The sequence below is a fragment of the Pseudozyma hubeiensis genome (genome assembly GCF_000403515.1).
Source record: "Pseudozyma hubeiensis SY62 DNA, scaffold: PHS70, whole genome shotgun sequence".
Lineage (NCBI taxonomy): Eukaryota > Fungi > Basidiomycota > Ustilaginomycetes > Ustilaginales > Ustilaginaceae > Pseudozyma > Pseudozyma hubeiensis.
This window is the reverse complement of record NW_012133852.1, coordinates 244411-268996: the sequence shown is the minus strand read 5'-3', so window position 1 is coordinate 268996 and position 24586 is coordinate 244411. Positions and strand designations below refer to the sequence as shown.

General features: G+C 56.8%; 11 protein-coding genes across 11 annotated transcripts; 6 read left to right on the top strand and 5 right to left on the bottom strand.

Moving 5' to 3' along the window:
- Positions 1-236: 236 nt before the first annotated feature.
- On the top strand, positions 237-3329 carry PHSY_007498 (hypothetical protein; the record flags this gene model as incomplete). The annotated part of the gene is made up of 1 exon (XM_012338092.1): positions 237-3329. One exon carries the CDS (start codon positions 237-239, stop codon positions 3327-3329), a length of 3093 nt encoding a protein of 1030 aa, XP_012193482.1.
- Positions 3330-3714: 385 nt separating this feature from the next.
- PHSY_007497 (hypothetical protein) lies at positions 3715-5457 on the bottom strand (the record flags this gene model as incomplete). Its single annotated transcript, XM_012338091.1, has 1 exon — positions 3715-5457. One exon carries the CDS (start codon positions 5455-5457, stop codon positions 3715-3717), a length of 1743 nt encoding a protein of 580 aa, XP_012193481.1.
- A 323-nt stretch (positions 5458-5780) lies between these two features.
- Positions 5781-6866, top strand: PHSY_007496 (orotidine-5'-monophosphate decarboxylase; the record flags this gene model as incomplete). The annotated part of the gene is made up of 3 exons (XM_012338090.1): positions 5781-6078; positions 6166-6647; positions 6762-6866. The coding sequence occupies 3 exons, from the start codon at positions 5781-5783 to the stop codon at positions 6864-6866; spliced, it is 885 nt and encodes a 294-aa protein (XP_012193480.1).
- Positions 6867-7239: 373 nt separating this feature from the next.
- On the top strand, positions 7240-8880 carry PHSY_007495 (DNA repair protein Ntg1; the record flags this gene model as incomplete). The annotated part of the gene is made up of 1 exon (XM_012338089.1): positions 7240-8880. One exon carries the CDS (start codon positions 7240-7242, stop codon positions 8878-8880), a length of 1641 nt encoding a protein of 546 aa, XP_012193479.1.
- A 114-nt stretch (positions 8881-8994) lies between these two features.
- Positions 8995-12232, bottom strand: PHSY_007494 (probable translation elongation factor; the record flags this gene model as incomplete). Its single annotated transcript, XM_012338088.1, has 3 exons — positions 8995-10607; positions 10846-11718; positions 11938-12232. 3 exons carry the CDS (start codon positions 12230-12232, stop codon positions 8995-8997), a joined length of 2781 nt encoding a protein of 926 aa, XP_012193478.1.
- Positions 12233-12593: 361 nt separating this feature from the next.
- PHSY_007493 (hypothetical protein) lies at positions 12594-13116 on the bottom strand (the record flags this gene model as incomplete). The annotated part of the gene is made up of 2 exons (XM_012338087.1): positions 12594-12946; positions 13020-13116. The coding sequence occupies 2 exons, from the start codon at positions 13114-13116 to the stop codon at positions 12594-12596; spliced, it is 450 nt and encodes a 149-aa protein (XP_012193477.1).
- A 359-nt stretch (positions 13117-13475) lies between these two features.
- On the bottom strand, positions 13476-16382 carry PHSY_007492 (kinesin heavy chain; the record flags this gene model as incomplete). The annotated part of the gene is made up of 1 exon (XM_012338086.1): positions 13476-16382. One exon carries the CDS (start codon positions 16380-16382, stop codon positions 13476-13478), a length of 2907 nt encoding a protein of 968 aa, XP_012193476.1.
- A 915-nt stretch (positions 16383-17297) lies between these two features.
- On the top strand, positions 17298-18527 carry PHSY_007491 (hypothetical protein; the record flags this gene model as incomplete). The annotated part of the gene is made up of 1 exon (XM_012338085.1): positions 17298-18527. The coding sequence occupies one exon, from the start codon at positions 17298-17300 to the stop codon at positions 18525-18527; it is 1230 nt and encodes a 409-aa protein (XP_012193475.1).
- Positions 18528-19339: 812 nt separating this feature from the next.
- Positions 19340-20412, top strand: PHSY_007490 (chorismate mutase; the record flags this gene model as incomplete). The annotated part of the gene is made up of 3 exons (XM_012338084.1): positions 19340-19780; positions 19874-19955; positions 20051-20412. The coding sequence occupies 3 exons, from the start codon at positions 19340-19342 to the stop codon at positions 20410-20412; spliced, it is 885 nt and encodes a 294-aa protein (XP_012193474.1).
- A 335-nt stretch (positions 20413-20747) lies between these two features.
- Positions 20748-21023, top strand: PHSY_007489 (hypothetical protein; the record flags this gene model as incomplete). The annotated part of the gene is made up of 1 exon (XM_012338083.1): positions 20748-21023. One exon carries the CDS (start codon positions 20748-20750, stop codon positions 21021-21023), a length of 276 nt encoding a protein of 91 aa, XP_012193473.1.
- Positions 21024-21703: 680 nt separating this feature from the next.
- On the bottom strand, positions 21704-23930 carry PHSY_007488 (pof4 protein; the record flags this gene model as incomplete). Its single annotated transcript, XM_012338082.1, has 3 exons — positions 21704-21871; positions 22202-22359; positions 22496-23930. 3 exons carry the CDS (start codon positions 23928-23930, stop codon positions 21704-21706), a joined length of 1761 nt encoding a protein of 586 aa, XP_012193472.1.
- Between the last annotated feature and the right edge of the window lie 656 nt (positions 23931-24586).

The window sequence follows — 24586 nt, the reverse complement described above, 5'->3', positions numbered from 1 at the left end:
TTTCCGCATCTCGGCACCTGCATCCGTTTGCTCCTAACACTTTAGACGCTCTGCACCAGTCTCCATCTCGCAACTCGATCCCTTCCCGCGTCTTGATCCATCGCAAGCTGCCATCTCGACCAATTCTTTGCCAGTCCGACGCTCGTTGTTTCTCAGCTCGCGCTCGGCCTTGCACCTCAAAAGCGTTCACCTCGGTCTCTCCACCGAAGTGCACGCACTAGCTGCTCCAGTCAGCCATGGCCTTCTATCCCGAGGCGCAGCCCGCCGCGGCTGCCTTTCACCACCCCGATTCGGCCTACGCCATGAATCCCTATGCTCATCACGAGCAGACCCACCTCGCCGCTGCTCCCCCTCCGAACGGTGTGCCTGTCTATCCTTATGTCGATGCTTCGGCGCAGGCTCAGTTGTACCAACGCCCATCGTACGGCGACGTCGCATCTGCTTCTGTCTCCAACGGTGTTGACCACAATGTGTGGCAAGCCCCTCAAGCTCCCCGCCTTACCGCCGCCGCTGCCCGAGCCGGTCGACAACACTCGATGGGCTACGCGCCTGCCGGGTATGGGCAGACGCATCCTTGGTACGCACAGTCTTTGGTTCCCCAGCCCTACCCACAGCCACGCACCCATCAGCAACTCGAGCACCAGCTCTTGGTGCAGCACCATCTTGCCAAGGTCCACGAGCGACAGAACTGTGCGCATGTGTACCAACCTGCGTTCGGTTCGGCCTCGCTCTCTTATCCACAGCAGCAGCATCCTCCCTCCCATCCTCAAAATCATTTTCATCATCACAACAACACCTTCCAACAACAACCTCATGCCTACCAGACCGCATCCTTTGCTGATCACGATACTCGCAGTGACCGATACGCGAGGTATCATGATGGCTGGTCCAGCTCTCACCGTGGCGAGCGTGCTTCGGACGCGCCACAAAATGGTTGGTCAGCCTGGCATCACGCCGCCGCCGCAGCTGCTCACCGTGAACAAATGGTTGCGACCCAGCCAAATGCTTCGCATCGCCATTCTATCGACGCTGCCGCACACAACGCCGCGGCCTGGGCACCCTCTCACAATGTCGCTGCTGCCCAGCAGCACGGTTGGGACCAGTCGACACACTACGCTCAGCATTCGTACGTTGACAACCATCATGCCGACACAGACTATCGCGGCTCGGCTGCTCGCAGAGGCTCGGGCTACGACTATCCCGATCACATGTCTCGCTTTGTCCACCCACACGATCGCTCGCACGAGTACGCGGAGCATCACAGAAGAGATGGGCCGCACAACTACGCACAGGCGCGCCACGGCCAACGGACCGCATGGCAAGAGCGCGCGGACGAGTCTCGCAATCGAACCGAGGCAACTCATTGGCAGACGCAGCCCGAGGCTCGCCACGACTTGCCAGACGAGACCGTCGCCAACGTTGCAGAAGTACACGACTCCATTCCCGCCGAAGAAGCCGCTGAGCAAGCTGCCGCTCCTGCACCCTGCTCTCCTGGCTCGTTGGAGAAGTCGGCGTTGCCCATCGCTGCAATCGGCGCCCAGCTCATCTGGAATGCCTGCGCCGCTCTCTTCGACCCCGAGCTGCTCATCGAAGCTCACGATACCGCCGACGAGGCCATGGAGGAGGATGTCGACGATGCCATGTCACCTACCGCGGCGTCCATGCCCTCATCGTCGTCCACGCCTTCGCTCAACACGCCCGACATCTCGCCCTGGTCCTCGACCGTGCTTGACCGATCCAGCGCCAACTCAGCCTCTTCGAACGAATGGAATGCCTTCCGCTCGCCGTTCGGCCCGGAGCGTCTGCCCCAGCTGCGTCCTCAAGCCCATTCGTTCACTTTTGGCAGCGACCAGTCCTCGACTCATCACGATCTGCACCGCATGGCTGTGGGTGCAGAACGAGCCCGCTCGACGCTGGTCCGAGACGCATCGCCCACCAAACGCTCGCGTCAGGGCTCTGGCTATTCGGAGGTCACCGCGGGACACAGCTCCAGCGCGAGCACAGCGAGCAGCTCCGAGCCAGGCACCCCTGCTTCTCTCGCACATGAAAGCCCGGCCCTCAGCTCCACCGTCTCGGCCAACTCGATCGAGACGACGCGCAGTCCTCTCCGCGCCGGCCTCGGCATGTCGCTCGATGGCTCGCGATCCGAGTCGGCGATCCGTTCGCGACGCAACTCGTCCAAGACCTCGCCTACGCTAGGATCATCCAAATGGTCCGGAAGGATCCGCGACAATGTTCTTGCCGTGCTGCGCCTCGTCTCGCCTGACTGGCGTTGGAGCAACAACGACCATCTCTTCGTCTCGCTGAGCGAGACCCTTCCAACCGCCAGCGCCAAGGCCAGCAACGCTCACTCTCAAGGTCGATCCGGTGGCCGGGACTCTGTGACGAGCATCGTCACTTCGTACGCCAACGAACCCAGCCCTGCTTTCCGCAGGTTTGTGCATCAGGTGCTTGCTCAGACCCTGCTCTCGCCTCCTGCTTTCCTTCTCGGCATCCTCAACGCGCTGAGGTTGCTTGTCATGGCGCAATTGCCCGACGGCTCTATCGATCCTGTCGTGCTCGAATTGTTTGCACAGCCCACCTCTGCTGCGCCGTTCAAGCTGTTTACGCTTGGCATGATGATCGCCAACAAGCATTTGGACGACAACACGTTCCTCAACAAGACGTGGAACGAGGTCACTGGCATCCCGCTCGCCGAGCTCAACCAGACCGAGGCGTGGTTTTTGAAAAAGTGCAACTACGAGGTCAGCGTGCCCGACGAGACGTGGATCGGCTTCCTTAACCGGTTGCAGTCCTGGGAGGAGAAGCGCTCGAGTCGTGGCATGCACCGCGACCAAGATTCGTCGAAGCGCTTGCTCCTCGTTCTCGACGAGGCCTTGAGTCACTTTGACGCCATTCCGGCCTTGCAGTTGGATGGCGGGATCGCCCACGACATGATGCGCACCAAGTCGGCGTCGCCGATGGATATGTGGGCCAGGCCACACCACCATCACGCCGGCTCGCTCGCGCTGGGCGCTGACGTCGACGATGCACAGCTGTGTCACTCGGCTCCTGCTATGGCTACGTTCCCGTCGCACGACTCTACGCACGCCGCACCGCACAGGTCAGGCCACGTTGCGCGCGCCAGTGTGGCGATGGAGAATTCGTCGGCGACTCTGCTGCGTTCGAGCTCCGACTTTGCGTTCAAGGACATCAGCCCGTTGAGCGAGTCTGGCAAGAGTCAGAGCGGGACCATGTCGGGGCCGCTGATGCCGTCGGCGCTGTTGAACGGCTCTCGCTCGCTGTTCCACCACGGCAGCATGTTTGGGCCTCTGGCGACGTCGGGCTGAATGATTTGGTATACATTTGTTTCGTCGTAACGGCTAATGTTTCGCTGCTGTTCTTACCTTGTAGATATGACGACGTTCAGCTGTGCGGTTGGACGTTGTCCAAAAAACCACACACACAGACTTTCACCACTGCCGTGCTTTTTTCTTTTTATCTTTTTTTTCTTGCATTCTTTTGTCGATACTTTTGCTCAACGGTGCGCTGTTCCTGCGGTCGTGGGTTGGTGCAAACAATTTCACTTTTGAAAGCTCTTGCGGCCATTTAAAGCAACGACGTTGGATGAACGTGGTGAGGTGTCAGGTGTCAGACATGCTCGAGTTGGGGAAAAAAAAGTGAGGAGAAGCGGGATATGAATTTCGGGTTTGATAAGAATACAAGAGTGGGGGATTAGTTCTTGTTGGCGTTGACGAGGGAGTCTAGGTTATCGAACATGGTTTTTGTCGAACTGTTCGCAGCAACAGGGGTGTCGGTTTGGTTGGAGGATGCGGAGGTGGGGCGACCGAGACGACGTTGTTTCTGGCTGTCGGATTTGCGTCCCTGATTGAGCGCATTGAGCAGCGTCGATTTCCTCGCTCCCTCACCCGCGCTTCCACCGCCGATGGCTCTTCGAACAGGTCGGTTGGGATCCTGCCTCGTCTGTCCAATGTACTGCGCGCTTCCGACCGGAGCGATCTTGTTGACCGGCTGACCTTGCGAATCCGTCTTTACGAGTTCCAAGTTGGACCTGAGGTAGCCGAGATCGTTTCTGGGTGCAAGCATGTCCTTGTGCATACCGCTGCCGAGGGTCAAGCTGGACGTGCGGTAGGCGTCGACGATGCGGAAGAGGGCGGTGCCCTGTTTGGGCTGCTGACGACTCCAGTCGATCGTGGGTGGGGCTTGGGAACGAAGCGGTGCGTGGAGGTAGGAGACGTGTCCGCCGATGAGCACGGAGCGGCCGTCGGCGATCTTGGCGTACTTGCGGAGATCGCGGTCGGATCGAGAGGATACCTCGTGGACCACGCGGCCGACGACGGGTTCGGCGAGGATGGAGGAGTAGATGGGATCGGGTTGCGAGTACTGCAGTCCGGCGTGAGGGTGGATGGTGTTGGGTTGGGAGAGACCGGGTAGCGCGGTGGATTGCTGACGGGAGGATCGACGGAGCGTCTTGTCTTCGAGCATGCGGAAGGCGTCGCGTGTCGCATCGGCGTCGCGAGACTGCTCGAGCATGTCGATCTCGGCCAGAGACATCTTGTCCAGCTCTGCTTCCGGGTTGATCTCCGGTAGAGGTTCTTTGGTAGCACCCCTTCGCTCCGCGTCCTCCTGCGCACGAACAGCAGCGGCGTACTCTTTCTCCTGTCGTTTGCGAATCAGTCCCAACAGTCGAGACTTTTCCTTATTGCTGAAGAACTTCTTCCACGTTCCTCTCTCGTTCCTGATTTTTTCGACAAACTTCTCAAAGTCTCTGTCGGACAAGGCGTTGTAGTTGGTCATCATCCTAGCCCGTGTGGTGAACTTGTCGGCATCGAATCCGAACGCCCTCGAAGTGGACTGTTCACCCATGAAATCCAACCCCTTGTATGCTGGATCAGCGGCACCCCTAGCCGCGTGATGCTTCATGAGATTTCTCCATCTATTGTTGTACAGCCTAGCCTCTTTCTCCTTGGCATCTTCACGGGCTTCCTCTTCGGGGGTCAGTTCGATAGGCCCTGGAATGTCGGATGGGAAGTATCTCTCGGTGGATTTGAGGAAACTGGTCGCAGGTCGTGGGCCGTACGCTCCAGGATCGGTGTATGTGTGACCACCGGATTCGGGTCTAGCAACATGAAGCTTGGTATCGGCTTCGGCCCAACGTTTTACAAAGAGGGTCTCCTTTTCGCGTTCCTTCCAGGTGGTCTGGCCTTCGGCTGTGTCGACGTTGGAGACTTCGACGTAGCGAAGGGCGCCGGGGTGAGCGGCGGAGCCGGAGGACGAGCCGAAGATGGAGGCGGAGGAGGAGGGGAGTGGACGTTTGAGGCCCCATTCACCGCGGGCGGAGTAGGCGGGAGGTGCTGTGTAGACCTGTGGGATGGCAGGGTCGAAGCTGGAGATGCGAGCTTGACGGAGCAGCTTCGAGAACTGGGTGGGCGCCGTGGCGGCGGTGTTGGCTGCCATGGCTGCGTGGTCCGTTTGGAAGGTGGTGAATAGGTGACGGCGATGGAGGTGGTGATCGTTGTCGAAAGTGCATGTGGAAAGTGCATCTTCTTCTTTTTGCTTTTCTTCTCAGCTCAGCTCAGAGCGGTCTTGGCTCGTTCTCGATTTTCTTTGCGCTTCACGTGAGATGTGCACATCGTCCATTATTTTCGTGCGATAAGAATTTTGCATTTGTTCGCGTTCCAAAGTCACTTAACGCGAAAGCCTCATCTTGACTTGCACCTTTCCTCCCTCTGTCGATCACCTCTGTCGGCCCTCAACATACCCTTTCTACCATTCAGACCATGTCGAGCATCACCCTCCAAACATACGCTTCTCGAGCGGCGAAGCAGCCCAACCCGGCCGCCAAAGCTCTGCTGGAATGCATCGAGCGCAAACAGACCAACCTGTGCGTCTCCGTCGACGTGACGAACAAGCAGGACTTGCTCGACGTCTGCGATGCCGTCGGACCCAACGTTTGCCTCGTCAAGACTCACATTGATATCGTCGAGGATTTCGATATGGATCTGGTGCACCAATTGACAAAGCTCAGCGAAAAGCATGATTTCTTGATCTTCGAAGACCGAAAGTTTGCAGACATTGGTAAGTGCCCTTCTCGCACACACGAGATCTCTAGAAACAAGAGCTGTCAACTGACCAGATACTTTTTCGTGGCTTGATGTAATGTAGGCAATACTGCAAGCCTCCAATATTCGGCGGGAGTACACAAAATCGCCTCGTGGTCACACATTACCAACGCACACCTCGTTCCCGGCCCCAGCGTCATCTCCGGACTCGCCAAAGTGGGACAGCCGCTCGGTCGCGGTCTCCTACTGCTAGCAGAGATGAGCTCAGCAGGTGCACTCACAAAGGGATCCTACACGCAGGCCTGCGTCGACGAGGCAAAGAGGGACACCAGCGGTTTCGTGTGCGGCTTCATCGCCATGTCTCGTGTAGACGAGAAAGAAGGGCCCAACACCGAACGCGATCTGCTCATCCTGACGCCCGGCGTTGGGTTGGATGTCAAGGGTGATTCTTTGGGTCAGCAGTACAGGACGCCCGACCAGGTGATCAGGGAGAGCGGTTGCGACGTCATCATTGTCGGAAGGGGCATTTATGGCAGTCTGATGACCGAGGAGGGTAAGAAGGACAAGAAGGCGGCGTTCGACAAGGTGAGGGAGCAGGGAGAGAGGTACAAAAAGGCTGGGTGGGAGGCTTACTTGAAGCGTATCGGTCAGCTTTGAGAGTGTAGATGGTGAAGCGCAATGGGAAATTTCGTCTAGCAGAGCCGGTATCAACTGTGGATTTCGTGCTCGGTGTGCAGGTTGCAGCTGTGTGATTCTGATGAGCAGTGCAGACGGCAGAGCAGTGTTGATGTAGCTGAAGACTAACGGTGCAGGACGATGAGACGTGAGCTTCGGTTGAGCCGGCGGCGAGCATTGCCAAAAGAGAAAGAAGGCTCTCTTTGCTTTTGATTGCCGTGCGCTGCGTGGCTTGAACTGGATTTTTTTGAGCCGGCTTGAAGGCCGAACATCGTGCACGTCGAGTGTGTTGAACCCTGTCCAAGAAGAATTCTCGGGTCGCCGTGTGGCGAATCACGTTCCACTCAATCTAAGCCTCCCCGCACCACTCCTCTCGCTCTTGTCATCATCGAAGACACTTTCCTCGACCTTCTCTAATCCACATTCCCCAACTGCATTGCGACCGATCATTCTTTCATTTCGATCACGCCCAGCTTTGCGCGCCGTCACAGCCGCTATCGCCATGGCAGCCAGCAACGCTTCCGTGGTGAGATCTTCTTCTCGACGAAAGCTGTTTGCTCCCACACCCGTCGCGAGCTTGACTAGCGACGCTACGATGGCTGCCACCACCCCCGCAAATGGCAACGGCGCCAATGCAGCGTTTGACGGCGATGCAGCATTAGCAGCTGCCATGTCGGCAACGGAAGCACGTCGGTCCTACTCTCTTCGTCGTCGTACGCCCTCTGCTTCCACTTCCACGGCAAACACACCTGCTCGCAATGCAACGCAGAAACGCACCATCAAGACATCGACGAAAAGATCGAGGGCAGCATCGCCATCGACCGCTTCCGAGCAGAGCGACTCTGCTGCCGGATCAGACTTTTCCGCTGACGAAGCCTCTGCATCGTCCGACCACGACAGCGATGTGTTCTCCGCCGAATCGACCAACGCACGTCGTTCCTCTTCCAAGACCAAGGCGGTCCAGTCACCCCGCAGAGCTGCATCTACCTCCAAGGCTTCCTCCTCGACGCCCAAACGATCCAAACCCAGCACTTCCTCCCCCAAAAAACCTCCTCCTTCACCGTTCGACGTCTCCCCACGCAAACCCACCAAAAAACCATGGAAAGTCAACCTCGAACCACACGAAGCCCACCCCGCCCCTCCCCACTGGGAAACCGTATACACCCTCCTCTCCCACCAACGCACCAAGATCGTCGCACCCGTCGACACCATGGGCTGCGAGGAGAACGGTCGTGCTGATCGACGTGCCGATTCCCAGCGCGCACTATCCACTCCGGAGACTCCGGAGGAAGAAGCGAAGCGCGAACGTCTCGCTACGCTCGTCTCCCTCATGCTGTCCTCTCAGACCAAAGATCCCGTCACAGCGGAAGCCGTGTACAACCTGCAACGAACCTTGCCTAATGGGTTGTGTCTGCAGTCTCTGCTGGAGGCGGATGATGAGATGATCTCGCAGTGTATCGCTAAGGTCGGGTTTTGGAGACGCAAAACGGGGTATCTCAAGAGTGCAGCCCAGATCCTAGCATCCGACTTCGATGGTGACGTACCCAAGACGGTGGACGAGTTGATCAGCTTACCTGGAGTAGGTCCGAAGATGGCATTCCTCGCACTCAGCAGCATGGGCATTCAGATCGGCATCGGTGTAGACACCCACGTCCATCGTCTCACCAATCGTCTCGGTTGGCACTCTACCAAAACCCCAGAAGAAACCAGGCTTAATCTTCAATCTTGGCTACCGGAAGAGCTGCACGGGAAGATCAACAGGCTACTCGTTGGGTTCGGTCAGGTGATCTGCGTTCCGGTAGGACCAAGATGCGATCTATGCGATGTGGGTAAGGCTGGATTGTGTCCGAGTAAGAGGAAAGTGGATGTCAAGAGCGTGGAGAAGAGGGTCAAAGTTGAAATGTTGGATAGCGACGATGACGCGGGCATGGTGGTGCAGGACAATTGGGTAAAGGTGAAGAGGGAGCAGGCGAGCGTGAAGGTTGAGCTAGAGGTGGACGGACCAGATGGCACGGGGAGGATGGAAGTCGGGGATCTATTGGAGACGCAAAAGGAGGAGGATGGAAAAGATGGGGTGGTATTGAGGGTCAAACAGGAAGAGGATCCCGATGCTGCGCTGGTAGAAAAGGCTCTCGAGTGGTAGCCCGAAACAGTCCCTGTCATTGATTCTTTTCCACATTCTCGATGCACATTCGTCGTCAAACATCTCTCTCCTCCGTGTGTCTACATCTCCCATTCGTGCCTAAATCCAGTCAAGTCAACACCGGTGAGCATCGACCACCACCCCCGCAGCCACCGTCTCGCCATTCATCCGCATCAACACCCTCGCCATCTCCTTGTTCGTCCTCGCATCCTCCAACGGAATTCCGCTGCTCTGCCCCGCCTGACCGCCCGCCTTGACTGTCACCCTCACCATCGCCGTGCATCCCTTCGTCAACACCCTCGGTTTGGCCTTCGCCACGCTGCCCGTCGTCTTATCCAGAATCGATACGAGCTCCGTCAACGTGGCGGCGATGTTGGCGCTGTGGTGGAAGAGTTCGACGCTGGTTCCTGCGACGAGCGGATAGGTGGGCTCGAAGACGAGGATCTGCGCGAGGAAAGAGTCGCACAGCGCGATAGGTGACGAGGGGGAACAGAGGACCGCTCCGACCGAAATTTGGATCTGATCGATACCGCTCAGGTAGACCGTGGCGTTGGCACCTGCCACCGCCCAGGGTACGGATTCGGTGTCCACCTCGATGGCTCGTACGATGCCCGATTCGTCACCGGGCACCGGCCGAACACGATCACCAATCTGTACGATGCCCGACACCACCCGGCCCGAAATAGCTACGCCCGACGCGATCGCCGTTTGCCCCTTGAATACGTTGGTCACCGGCAACCGCAGCGGCGCATCCAGCTGTCGTGCCGGTGGCTCGAGCGCGTCCAGAACCTCCACCAGCGTCGGTCCGCTGTACCACGCCGAAAGCGCACCACCTTCTTCCCTGACCGCCAGGTTCTCACCGACGGACCCGCCGCACGGCACAAACTTGAGCTTGGCCGCGTCGAACCCGCACGAAGTCAGGAACGGCTTCACTTTTCCCACGATCTCGTCGTACCTGTCCTGACTGTACGCCACAGCGTCGAGTTTGTTGACGACCACCACGAGCTGCTGGACGCCTAGACTGCGCACCAGCAAAGCGTGCTCTCGCGTCTGCCCGTTCGGACCGAACCCAGCTTCGAAGGCGCCTTGGATCGAGTCGACCACCAGCAGCGCCGAGTCGGCCTGTGCGGCACCCGAGATCATGTTGGGGATGAAGTCGCGGTGTCCCGGCGCATCCAGCAACGTAAAGGTGCGATGCTGCGTGGAGAAGTGATCCTGTGCAATGTCGATGGTGACACCACGTTCTCGCTCCTCTTCGGAAGAGTCGAGCGCCCAGGCGTATGCAAAGCTGCCTTTGCCGATCTTCTGCGACGCCCGCTCGTTGCTCGAGTATTCGCGTTGCGATAGCGAACCTAGCTCCAACAGCATTCGTCCCATCAATGTTGACTTGCCAGCATCGACGTGTCCTACAACGACCAAGCTCAACTCGGCCTTACCCTCCCTTTCGCGCTTGCGGTACTCCTCGATGATGCGTTCGTGAGCAATGCCCATGGGTGTGGAGACGGCGCTGGGCGCGGCCGAGCCAGCAGAGGAGGCAGCTTTGCTGCTCGAGCCACCGTGAATTTCGAGCGCTTCGATCTCGTTGCGAAGCTGGCTCACCGTTGTGCCACCTTGCTTTCCACCGGCTGCTTTGGCAGCTTGTCCGACTGCTGCTTTGCGGTGCAGCGGCGTCGAGGTGCCGGACGTCGGAGCCGATGCATTTGCTGCTGCTGCCGCCTTCTTTGCGGCTGTGAGGATGGCAAAACGACATCGCAGAGGATTCAAGGGTGAAGAGAGTCAGTACCCCGGATCATCGTTGAGCTTCAGCGCGGCCCTCGGACTACCTTGCACCGAGCCTCGTGCCCTCTCGCGCTTGTATGACAACATCGTCGGGGCTCGGACCAGCAAATGCCTTCTTGACCGTCTCCATCTCGGCTCCGGATCCTTCATCCGAGCCTTGAACGTAGAGTGCGAATGGAGACCCACCGGGCACCCGTCTCAAAAGCGACAGTGGAGCAACAAGCTGGTCGGTAGAAACCTTGGACGATCCAGCTACTGCGCTAATCGACGCCAGTCCAGTTGTTGAGACCAGAGCTTCTTCCGGAACGGGCTGTTGGCTGGGAAACAGGGACGAAATAGGCAGATCGGAGCCGAAACAGGTCTGCGGACGGGAACGAGCTTCTTCTTCTGCCGCCTGCGTGGCTGCTGCTTCTTTGGCTTCCGGTGTTGCGGCTTGACGCTGTTGCTTGTTGGCAAGCATGCGCTGCTGAAGCTTGGATAGAGGCTTTCCTGGCGCTTCCGACGCAGCAGCCGACGAGCTGCTGGGCTCCGTTGCTGGAGTTGCGGCAGGCTTTAGGCCAGTCGCACCAGCTGCGTTCCGCGCAGCAGCCAATGCAGCGAGTTTGCTTGTGCGACCGCTCGAAGCCGCAGATGCAGAGCCAGCAGCGGAGGCAGGATTCCCGGAGTGGCTAGCAGGAGATGATGTGGGCGTAGGCGCTGGCGATGCGGGCCGCGGTCGATCTGCAGCACTGAGAGGGACGTTGTCTGCTGGCCGCTTTGCGCTCGATCGAGCAGCCAAAGCCGAAAGCTTCGAAACGGGCTTTGTAGATGCCACGGGGACGGACGAGGACGACGCTGATCCTGCTTGGGAATCTCGGACAAAGTCGGGAGCCATCGCTGCAAGGTTCCGCTTCGCCAGACCGGCGCGACCGCCCGTAGACAGTCCGCGAAGGCCTTGAGCTTTGCCTCGAGGCATTCCTCTGCCAGCTCGGATCTCGGCACGACGATCTCGCTGTAGAGAAAGTTGTTTGAACGCCTCTATTGTCGGTCCATCGTCTTCGGATTTCAGACCACCGCTTCCTGTGACGGTGTAGTCAAGACAGTCGATGCGTTGATTCAGATTGCTGCTCGCTAGACGGACACCCTACTCGCGCAGCTCTGGTCCTCTGCCCGACCCAGCCCCGTCCCGCCCCTCGCAGCATCTGCGATCATCATGTCACCTGCTAAATGGATTCGAGCAATTCATGGAAGGTGGAAAAGGGCCGCGCTGAGCCAGGCTGGTAGAGGGAAAAGACTCACCTTGTTTCTGTCTGTCCTTTTCTGCTTTTGCTTCTCGTCTGCTCTTCTCCTCTACGAGCTGTGTGATCGCCGAGTCGACGTCAAAGTAGGCGTCCCAGAGAATATCCTTGATTTCGCGCTCGGTGAATCCGTTGGAGCTGATGGGACCGATGACGTCGAGAGTCTGAGCGTACGCCTCGGTCATGGCCTCGTGGTCTTCTTGGGACAGGTTGTCGTAGGGGTCTTCATCGTAGTAGTCGTCTTCTGCGAGCTCCTCATCAAGGTCCAAATTGCGAACCGCGCGATGTCGTGACATGTTGAACGAGCGCTTCTGTGTTTGTGGCAAGAGCCTGAGATGGTGAGGAAGAGATGGGGGACGAAGGCGAGTCCAGAAGCTTTGGCAATGCTGCCGTGTGACGTCTCGAGTGACTTTATGTGGGAAATCACGCTTTTTCGATTGGCTCGTTCGCCCCTCCACTTTTTCAGCTTGATTTACGCTTAGATTCTCTTCTAAAGTTGATGTGGTCTAACAAGTAGAAACTCGGCAACCGCTCCTTCTTACATCTCATAAGTAACCTCCCGAATCAGCATCACACTGACTTGACACTCGCGGCAGTGATTCGATCGATTCGGTCTCCTTTATCTGAAGACGAGGTCCATTGCAAATTCTACAGCTGTCACTTTGGATCCGGTAAGAACGTTTGCAAGACAGCTGCCTCTTTCTCTTCCTGTTCTGCCAGGTCCTCTCTCGGTGGCTTTGCGTCACGGAACTGCTTTGCCGTGTCCTGTCTCCTCTTGATGGCCTTGGTGATCAGCTTGGATACTTTCGACACTTGGTTGCCCTTCTGCTTTGCCGAATACTGGTGTTCGGATACGATGGATCGCAGCACGGTGGAAGTGAGCGAATCTTTCGCCTTCATGGCTTCTTTGATCCCGGACTTGACTTTGGCCAGCAAGAGTGCTTCCGGATCCTCAGCGTTGCTTGGTGATGCCTCGCTTGACGAGAATCTGCACCATGTCGGCTGAGCGGCTGCGTTAAGAGGAAAGAGATGCGGTGGTGATTAGACGACTGGCTCATCATTGATCACGGGAGACAGACTTACCCGGTGTGCTGTTGGCTCGCAGACTCGTCGCCTCTAGCGATCTCGGCAGCTGCATTCGTAGTGCCTGGTTGTTGCGGAGCGCTTGTCGCAGCAGCATCTTGATCGTACAGTCGCTATTCGAGGGTCGGTTGATGGTTCCGTAGCAAGATTGGTGCACAGGTTTCGGCGAGACAAGCTTTCTTCTTCCACTCCACTCCGCAATTTGCCGAGCTTTTCTCGGTCAATGACTTTTTTTTTGGCTGACTTTCTACCTCTTATTTTTCACAATCGTTTGTTGTCAGCTTTGTGTGTTTTCAAAAGGCTTCTTCTCCATCGTCTTCTACTTTGGCCGATGCAGACTCAATCACGAGCGACTCAATTCACTGTGCACCCCAAACATCAGACAAAAGAAACTTGAAGGCAACGGGGTATGTAGGGTTGAATGTCTATGCAGGTGATCGAGCGTCAAGTGTCTATTCACTTGGAAGAGAAGAACCAGCTGGATCGTGCCTTGGGCGAGTTGTCGCCTAGCGCCGAACCAACACCACCGGCGCCACCACCAAACACTGCCTGTCTCGCCGCAACAGAGCCGGGCTGGGGTCCTGCCGTCGGTCCACCGCCGCGCAGAGGCTTGGCGATGCGGCCGAATCCGCCCAAGGGGCCGGGAGCAGCATTCCCTGCAGCAGGCCCGCGCATCTGGTTGGCGTGATGCAGACGCTCCTTGACCGCCTGCAGCTGCTCCTCGAACTTGCGGTTCTGCAGCATGAGCTTCTCTTGACTGTCCATCAGGTGCTGCTCCAGTGCCTGGATGCGTTCGTTCCTCGCCAGCAGCTTCCTCTCGGCGATCGAGACCTCCTTCTTGAGGCTGCTGTTTTGCTCCACGAGCTGCTTCTGCACGTTGGTCAGCTGCTCCAAGTTGCGTTCCAGGAACGCCATCTTCTTCTGCTGTGCCTTCGAGTTGCTGTTGCGCACCACGTTGTTGTACTGTTCGCGCGACTCGTCGAGCGAGATCTCGAGCTCCACCACCTTTTCGCAACGGTTTTGAAGGTCGCGCATCAACGACTTCTTCATCGTATCGAACTCTGAAAGCTGCGCCGCCATGGTCTTGCGTACACGCTCCAGCTCTCGCGCCGACTCGGCCAGGTTGCGTCCACCTTCGACTCCGGCAGTGGTGACCGCGAATGCGCGCTTGATCTCCTCGTTGGTGCTCTTGAGATTCTCATTGTTTGATGTGAGCACCGCAAGCTCCTTGGCTTTGAACTCAATCTGGCGCTTGAGATCGGTGATCTCGCTCGCCTGAGCTTCTCGCTTGGATGCGTACTGCGATTCGAGCTTGTTTTTGAGATCCTCCATGGTGACGTCGACGTTGACGTGGTTGGCCTCCTCGGCCTTGATCGATTTGTCGAGCAGCTCCTCGTACTCGGCTTCGAGCGTAGCGAAGCGGGTTTCGAGCTCCTGACGTCGCTGGTGAAGCAGCTCGTTCTCCTCGTGCGCCTGACGCACACGCTCGCCCTGCTCTCGTAGCAAACTCTGGGATTCGAGCAGCTGCTCGCGCAACGTCGAAAGGTCGTCGGCGGAAAGCGCACCAGAACCAGCACCGCTGGCAGTCTCGAGCTTGCTCAGCGTCTCGCGGATCTGTTCCTCTTTCTCGGATACGATGCCCTGGTTGAAATCAGCCATCATCTGAGCCATGCGCTCGGCTTTCTTGCGCTCCTTGCCCTCTTGCGACGGGTCCTTGACCGTCTTGGCCGTGTCGGCGAGCGACTTGCGCAGCTCTTCGAGCTCTGCCGACAGATCCTTGTTCTGCTCTTTGAGGATGTCGAGTGTGATGGTGGCGTCCTTGTGCTCGTAGGTGACACGCTCGAGCTGAAGCTTGATCTCGTTGATCTCGGAAGTCATGCTCTTGTTGTCCTTGGAGAGCGTAGCCTCTTGCTCACGGTAGAAGGTGAGCTCCTGGGTCGCCTCGCGCAACGCACTCTCCGCCGACTTGAGCGCCACCTCCTTCTCGGCAATCTGGTCGCTGAGCTCGTTTTCTCTGCGCAGAAACTCGTCGCGCTCGTCCTTGTCGATGGAGACGGCGGATGGTGTCTCGGGACGGGAGGCAAGTTCTCGAAGGTTCTCGACAGCTGGTGTAAGCGGACGCGACTGACTCGGTGTCGCGGCCAACGACGGCGCAGCAGCGACGGGCGCACCTTGACCGACGACGACCTTGGTGGCGTCGGCCCATTCGGATTCGGGCACCTTGCCACCTGAGCGCCATGTCTTGAGCTCGGCCTCGAGGTTGGCGATGTACTGCTGGTACCTCTCGTTGTCGGCCTTGGCCTTCTTGAGCAGCGCCTTGAGCTCGGCTGGAGAGAGCTCTGCGTTGACGCGTGCCTTGTTCTTGATGCTCTTGGCTCTTACACCGAAGCGCAATGTGGAGAGCGTCTCGTCGGCGTTGTAGACGCATGGCGAGGCGTTGACGATGAGCGTCGTGCGCGAGTTACCTCCGAGCGATTCTTGCAGGATACGGGTAAGCTTGGAATCACGATACGGAATGTGGGACGACTTGCCGTCCGTAAGTGCGTTGATGACCATACCAAGCGCCGACAAACTCTTGTTGATCTTTTTCGCTTCTTCGAGCGTCTGCCCACTGGCGCCCGTCTTTCCCACCTTTTCGGAACCGGCCAAATCAACGAGGTAGAGGTTTCCGGTCTTGGCACTGCCAGTCTCGGTGTTGCGCTGCTGGATGGTGATGAGGAAGATCGAGTGCGATCGCGAAGATTCGGCGTTCATGTTGGTCGAAGAGACGGCACGGGCCAGACCACCTTGACGCATGATCTCGTAGACGTCGGCCTGACCACCGACGTAGAAGTCAGAGAGACCCTTGACGTAGACGCCCTTGCTCTTTTCCTCGTGCACCTGAAGATTGTCATTCTGAGGGGCGAGCAGATCGCGGATTCTCTCCATGTAGATCTCCATGTAGGATACCTTTACGAGGTATTCAAGATGTGGTGGACTCGCCATGATGTTTTCGAAGATCTGTTCAGTGATACGAGGAATGATACCTTTGAGATTCTCGTTGTCGATGTCGGAGCCCATCATGGTGAAGGTTTTACCGGAACCGGTCTGACCGTAGGCGAAGATGGTGCCATTATAGCCGTTGAGAACGTCCTCGACGGTCTCTTTGAGGCCGAACTCGAAGACGTCTCGCTGCTTGGTGTTCATAGGAAAAACCTTGTCGAAGACGAAACCACCTGCTTCGGGGCCCGAGGTGGAGACGCCCTTTGTCATCTTGACGAGCGAGCCATCGTCGCTAAAGTCGACTACAATGTCGCTGCCCTCGCGCTGCTCGATGGAGTTGGGAGGGCGAAAACGACAGACGACCTTGATGTTGTTCGACATGACTGCGCTAGCTACTGCGTGCAAAGGGTAGCGGCTTGGTTGAAGGGAAGGCGCGGTGCGGATCGATAGATCGATGGGTGTTCCGCGCCCAGCGTTGCCATACGATAGAACTTCGAGCCAGAAGGAGCCAAGCGATTACACTGCAAAGACCGGGTCGACGGAGCCTTTGCAACTAGCGTGCTGTCGTGAGAAGGAGCACGACCGTGTGTCGAGATGGAGCGGATGATGGTGATGAGGTGCAAAGTGCTACGCAAAGGCGAGGAGTCAGCGAGTACAAAAAATACAGAGCTTGCTTTTCAGTGAGTGAGTGTGCATGTGTGTTGCTCTCGAGCGTGTGTGTGTGTTGGTCTGGCCTGGCTTGGCTGGCTGTTTAGCTGAGTGGCTGGCTGGCTAGCTGGCTGAGTGCGCGCGTCCCGCTCTAAACGGTGTTGCCTTCCGCAAACCGCCATTTGAGCTGCATCAGGGTCAAGGCAAAAAGACGCAAAGTCTGCGCGCTCCGTGCGTCGCCCTGTGCTTCGATTCGCGATATGGAGTTTTGATCCAATCACAATCACAATGTGAGACCGATGCTGATGGACATGCGCAAGGAATTCCAGCCCGACTGGCTAAGTTGGTGTCGCGTCAAGTGAAAGTGTTGGTCTTCGGAGCAGCGGCTGTCATACGCTGTTCGCCGTTCTTCCTCCACAAAAAGTACACCTGGCTAAGTAGAAGCGGCTGCTGCGGAGGGCATACACATGCCAGTCAGCCATTCCACGATCGTCTCCCATCGCATTGACACTTCAAACTTCGTCCAACAGCATCTAGCGCACCGCGACTACCCCGAGACATTCTAGTTGAACACGCTCAGAGGGCCAATTCTTCTGTACTCACAGACCAACTGTCTTCTTTCCGACGCCTACACCGATCCTGAAAAGCATGTCCGCATCAAAGTCCGAGTCCACCGACAGAACTTCCCCGCAAGCAAGCCATAACTCATCCTCGTCGAGCAAATCATCGTCGGAGGCTGGCCCGTCGCGTTTGACGCCGCCCTCCGATCGTATGGACGACGATATGGGTGCCGATGCTTCTGCTGCGCCCATGGTTGCATTTTCGATCAAGTATCAGCGCACGTTCCTCTCGGCAAGGCTCGCAGAAGACGAGACGGTGGCGGATCTCAAAGCCATCCTCTTTTCCATGACAGATGTGCCTCCAGAAAGTCAGAAGCTGCTTGGGATGGTCAAGGGCAAACAGCCAAGCGATGAGACGCATCTCGGCACCATTCCGTACGCCCCTGCTGCACTGCGATCTCGTCCTGCTGCCACAAAAGCTGAAAACATCACGACGGATACCGCTGCTGATGCCGACAAGGCGTGCAAGATCACCGTGCAGTTCACGCTGCTCGGCACACCAGAGGCGAGCCGCTTCAAGGATCAGATCATCCACAATGTGTCGGCCACCGACCAAGATGCGGTGCAGGACCTCGACTACGTGGACCTCACCAAGAAAGAAGAGACCAAGGTCAAGCCGCACGACGATCCAAAGAATCTCGCCAAGCTCGAAAAGACGATCCAACGCTTCTCTGATTTTCCCATCATCAATCCGCCACGCCCAGGTAAAAAGCTTCTTGTGCTCGACCTTGACTACTGTATCGCCGACACCAAACGGCTGCTGGATCCCAACTCGCCCGCTTCGTTGGCTGCTCGGCCAGGGCTGCACGAGATGCTGAAAGCCGTATACCCTTACTACGATATTTGCGTCTGGTCCCAGACCTCTTGGCGATGGCTCGAGATCAAACTCGTCGAGCTCAACATGCTGGGCAACACTGACTACAACATTTCGTTCGTGATCGACCGCACGCCCATGTTCAAGATCCACTCTGCGGTGGGCACCCACGAGGTCAAGGCGCTCGAGTTCATCTGGCGAAGGTGGCCCGAAGTGTACGGCCGCCACAATACGATCCACATTGACGACCTCAGCCGCAATTTCGCCATGAATCCTCGCAACGGCCTCAAGATCAAGGCTTACAAAGACTCACCCAACTTTGACACCGAGTTTGTGGCGCTTCGCAGATATCTGTTGCAGCTTGCACACCCGAGCGTCACCGACTTTACAAAGTATGAACATATGCGCAGTGCTTGGAAGCATTTTCAGGGCCCTGAAGTGTAAAGGATACAGCGCCTGTCGCGGCTACAGACAAGCATGGGCCTTGGCGTTGGTGCCGCCAGGTGGCCCCCACATCATAACCAGACAGACTCGATCTCGCATATCAATCCATCCCACTTTTCACGTTTCCTTCTACTGTACAGTACCCGAGCGTAAGTACATACTGAACCTTGCAGAGGACGCGTCGGATTCCCGGCCGTCGCATCGAGCTCATTTGAGATTCGCGGGAAGCTCGAAGTCGATCACGTCGGCGAACCGTGCCGACTGGATGGGTTCATGTGGCGCTAAAGGCGGTGTGTGGGCGAGAACGAGGTGATGAAAAGATCCCAGTCAAAGGAGATGCGGCAACGCCGACAATCTGCTCGGTCAACTCGGTTGCACACTCTGACTCATTCATGGTGACCGTCGTGTATCGATGGGAGGGTGTGAGAGCGAAGCAGGAAGAGGCCATGCAGAGGCGTGGGACGGGGGCTCGTGAGCGTGGATCGGTATTTTACCGAATAAGTAACAAGCTGTCTGGCAAGCAGCGCATCTTTGAAAGCGCAGAAACAAGCTTTAAAAGCGTGGCTTCCGCGTGTGGTCTTGGCTTCGGATCTTCCGAAAGCTTGCGTTCAGGCCATCACATCTCCGAAAGACGAGTTGTCGTGCTTTGCTTTACACTGCTCCTCCCTCACCCACACTTGCTATTCCGGTGCATCGTCTTTGCCTTCTCTTCCAAGACTCGTCTGCTATATAGAGACGCAGCGATTCCCATCTCGACCAGTCTGTCTCGCACTTAATCAACCACCACCACCGCCCCCGCCCGAGCTCTGCAAATGAGCAGCCACAGCAACATGCACACGCTCGACATCCACTCCGCAACCTCGGAAGAGATTCTTTCCCTTGACAACATCCGCTCGGTGCTCATCCGACTCGAAGAGACCATCTGCTTCCAGCTCATCGAACGAGCGCAGTTCGCCCGCAATGCCAGATGCTACCTTCCCGACGGGTTCCCACAGCTCAAGGAGCGCGAGGGCTGGAACAGCTCGTGGCTAGCGTGGTTCTTGAAGGAGACGGAAAGCACGCATGCCAAAGTGAGGAGGTTCGAGGCGCCGGACGAGTACCCTTTCACAGACCCGAAATTGCTTCCCAAGCCGATTCTGGAACCGGTCGAGTACCCGGAGTTGCTCTGGAAGCATGAAGTCAACGTAAACGACCAGATCCTCAAGTTTTACGTAGAGTCGATCGTTCCGGATATCACTAAGACTCTGGGAGAGGTGAGTGGTTGTCGCAAGCTTTGCAAGACTCCTGTCAGTAGATCAAATGACTGATTGATTGTCGTTGATGCTTTTTTGGAAAAACAAACACAGAACGCCGACGATGGACACTACGGATCCTCCGCTATCCGAGACATCGAAGTGCTATCAGCTCTGAGTCGAAGGATCCACTTCGGTAAGCATCCTCCGTCACACCGACGGACCTGCGATGTCACCCCCACAACTTTACTGATTCTCACCCTCTCCACCCACACCTCCTCATAACGACAGGAATGTTCGTCTCGGAATCCAAGTTCCGCACCGAACCAGCGGCATTCATCCCTCACATCCTCAACCCGAACCGCGAAGCCCTCGCTGCGCTCATCACCAAGCCGGCGGTCGAAGCGGCTCTGCTCGTACGGCTGGCCGAAAAGGCCAAAGTGTACGGTCAGGACATGGATCGAGCGGGTGCGAATGCCGAGGAGAGGGAGAAGGCGAGGAAGATCGAGGTGGACACGGTGGTGAGCATCTACAAGACGTTTGTGATTCCGCTGACGAAGGAGGTCGAGGTAGATTACCTGTTGACGAGGTTGCAGGGTGTGGAGGAGGAGAAGGTGAAGGAGATGGTGAGGAGTAATAAGTTTGTAAGTTAGATGGGGGAGGGGGAAGAGGATGTTGCGATATGGTGAAGTTGAGATCATGATGAGAACGAGACTTGGTTATGCCACTGTGTGAAAGCGAGCGCAGGGCTCAGGACTCTCAATGGCATCAGACACCACAACCCCACATTCCCTTTACTCTGCGCTCTGACCCAGCACCAAACCAGCCCACACAGTCCATCCCACCACACGACTCGACAAAACTAAACAACATATCAAAAGCTCATCCTATATACACGATCCCCACTCCTCCTTTAGTGCTTAGGCGGTGGATAACCATAGCCCTGCTGTTGAGGAGGACCGTAACCGTACTGCTGGGGTTGACCCTGATGACCGCCGAAACCGCCGCCTGCTACCTGCGGTTGGAAGCCACCGTCTTGAGCGGCTTGCCACTGGCAGATGTTGCAGAAGTAGATGTGTTTGCTGCCCAGCGGGATGAGGGGGATCCAGCAGAGTTCGAACCATCGTTTGGATTTCGCCTGGACGACTTGGGCGTTTTGGCATCGTGGACAGACGCGTGCGGATCCATCGCCTTCCTGTTTGATCTTGGTCGGGCAGCCGAAGATGACTGGGATGAAGAAGCAGAAGTCCTGTGCGCGTTTTGAGTACGACGGGGAAGGGGAGATGAGGGAAGGGGCATGGTTAGCGAGGTTGAAGATGTGATGGATGGGGAAAGGCTGAGGATGCTTACCATCTTGGATAGAGGTTTTCGAGATTAGCTTGTGCGAGACTCGCTGGTTGGATGGGTTCGTTCGGATTCGAAGCTTGAGGCTTGATTGCGACTTGATTGACGTTGAGTGGAGGTTCGTGTGCGAGCAATCAATTACTTTTGATTGTCGTTCGTGGAGTAGAAAGAAAGAGGACGGTGATGGTTGTCGGATACGAACGGTATCAATGCTCACATGTCCAATCCGAGCCCTTTGTCGACCACAGGCACCGCCAAACCTCCACACGGCGAAAGGACGACCCTGCATCGTACTTCAATGCTCTCAACACAAGCAACCATCGGCTCCTCGTCCGCACACGCACACACAACCTGCGTTCTGATTCGTATCATCGTGTCTCGGCAGCCGCCGTCAATTCCCATTCCACTTGATTCCCATCGTGCTTCTCCGTCGGCGATTGAAGCATGAGTTCTGGAAGCGGCTGACACTCAAGGCTTTTTTGTGGGTGTATGGGAAAAATTGAAGATGTCGTGCGTCACCCGCACCAAAAAATCCAATACAGACCTCTTTCATACGCTGCACTTTTTCTTATTTAGTCGCACAAATTTGTAATGACGATTTCAAATTGACGTCAGGATACATTTCCAAAAGCTTCCCGAAGAGTAGCCTTGCGTCAAGCCGACTTGCCGGAACCTTTCCGCCGATCTTGCAGGATCTAACGAGGCTTTGTACGCGCGTGCTGCCATCATCTGAGGATACAAGGACATGCGAGATTCTGGACGAACGAGCTATGAGAAGGTCCAAGAGCTTTCTGTGGAAGTCGCCAAGAAGGCGCGGCAGAAGGAAGAAGCGAAGAAGACACAGCCACGCAAAGCTCGTCCCTATCCAAGCTTTTTCGCCAAGACCTTGCCTGAACCTAACGCGCGCCATTCCTCCCCCTTCACAGCGTCTGTCAACATACTATTGCAACTCGCGGGTGAAGCGTGAGCATAGCGTTCACACAGACGTTTCCGCTCGACACACACATCCGTACCGAATGCATACCTTTGGTAGCAATACAAATACAATTCACAACATCCAATTTGACAAAGCAAGCTACGGCCCCGACTACCTCTTACCACCACTCGTTCCAGAACCCGTTCTATGCGATGAAGACCGTACGAAGATCGACGATAGCGCTGCAGGCGAAGCACGTGCCAGGTGAGGATCTTTGATCGGTGGTCTAGAGACGCTACTGCTGCTGCTGGAACTCTTTTGCTGTCGTACCGGCGATGGTCTGGTTGGCGCAACGGTGTGGCTTGCAGAGGAACGAGCGTGTGTTGGTGATGCGTCTAGCGCTGACGGCGATGCGACAGGTGGAGTGCTTCGTGGTGAAGCAGCGGCGTCTATTGACGGCTCGCTCGCACGCGCACGTTTGGCTTGGACCACCCTCACGCCGCTACCACCCGCGTTTCCAGCTCTTGTCGAGAAGAACGTGCCACCGTTAGAGGAGCTCGCCGGAGGAGAAGTGACAGACATCCTGGTATCGTGTTTCAGGCTGTTGCTGTGTGCGCGTTTGACTCCCCTAACCTCCACGCCGGTAGCGTTGCTCGAGGATGCACGCGGACTGCTGCTGCTGCTTGTGCCGGTAGGGGATGGTTTTGTGTTTGTGCCGAAAAAGTCGATCTTGCGTCGTTCAGTGCGAGCGATGTCGGGTGGTGGTACAGATGGCGGTGGTTTGCGGTTGGAGGTTTCTGCCGTAGTCGATCGATCGCTAACGTGTGTTGAGGCAGAGGGAAGGGTCGGAGTGAGCGGTGGCGCTGCTGCCACTTCGTGCGGCCTCATCCGTGGTATCGCATGCTCCGGCGTCACGTCTGCGTGCTGCCTTGCGCTTGTCGAGCCATCAACGCTAGGTCTCTGCTGCGCTGATCTGCCCCTCATCGTCGATGTCTCCCGTTCGTCAGACTCCTCGCTACCAGCTGCTAACCGGGAAAATTCCCTCATCTTGGTCAACCCTTCGCTTGCACCACCCAATACCTTCCTAGGTGCCACCATCGGCCTCACCAACTGCCTCACCTCCACCCCTGCCGCCTCCGGTGCAATCTCCGCCCCCACAGCCTTGCTCCTCCCCTGCGCCCTAAACGGCGACCTCGCGCTCCTCGTCGCAGTCAGCTTCGCCTGCGCAGCACTTCCCGATCTAGCCTTATTCAGCAGACTCTGACCCTTGCTCACCCCTCCTCCCGCTACCGTCATCCCAAACTTCCTACCCCCCGACCTCGCCGTTTTAGCCATCATCGGTCTATCCCTGACGACCAGCTTTTTGGCCTCCTTTTCGGCACGATGCTGTTCGTACTTGTCCTTGATGCGTTTCGCCGCGTCGGTTTTGGCCTGTTCGATCTCACCCTTTGTGCGGAAGTAGAGTCTACGCCAGGATTTCGGTTCCTTGACGTTGTCGAGGCTAAAAGAGGCGTATTTCTTGCGAAGGTCGATAAAGTCCCGTAGACAGTTCCGTTTCCAGATCTCTTCCGAGTGCTTGAGTAGGTGCGGCGAATTTTCTTCGAGGAGGATGAGTTGATCGATCCGGCATTCTTCGAGGATGGGTTTGGCGTGGTGGTAGGGGAGGACACCGAGATCCTGCACGGAGGAGATGTTGCGCAGGATGACGCGCAGACACATGGAGTAGAGCGAGTTGACTCCCGTGTTGCGGTGTGCGGATGGATGGGGTTGACGAGTGGATGGGACGGAGAGGAAGACGTTTGGAGTGGTGTGGGGTAGAGGTGAGGCTGGGTCGAAGTCGGTCGAATGTAGCTCTTCCGGCTGCCCCCAGTTGCCGATCACGGGGTAGGAGGCGTCTTTGAGACCCATCATGCCGGCCGGCTCGGGTGAACGTCTCCAGTCCTTCATCGTGCTATGCTTGGCTCTTTTGCCGCTTCCAAATGTTGAGTATAGTGGATCGGTGTTTGATGATCAGGTCTGAAGGCCACCTGTGAACTTTCAAGTAGAGCAAGCATGGTACGGTGGAGTAGGGTGCTGCATCGTGACCCGTGAAGACATCGGTCTAGTATGTAATGCGGAAGCCGGATGCTGTTCAGAAACCAAACAAATTCCGCGCGCGGAATCCTGATGAAGTCGGGATTCGATTCGGATGTCGTCAAAAGGTCTTGCTGCGACGACCTTGGCTTGATGTCGAGAAGCTCGGTGTTATTGATGGCGTTAACGGAAGGCTCGAGCATGCGCAAAATTGTCTGTGCCACCCCGAAATGAGACTTTTCCGGAGACAAAAGTCACCGCAGCAGAGCGCGTCTCTATTCTGCCGGTGACGGATGGTCCTCCACACCGACACAAAGGCTGTCAAAGCATCCAGCTCAATCGGCCCGCAAAATGCTGCTTGTTGCCATACAGGCCTAGGTCGTACCACACAGCACCGTCTGGAACACATACTGATACGATAACAAGCTTCTGTTTGTGATTGATTAAAATGATAGTATGCAAAGAGAGTGTGGTGTCATGCACGATCTTCTCGA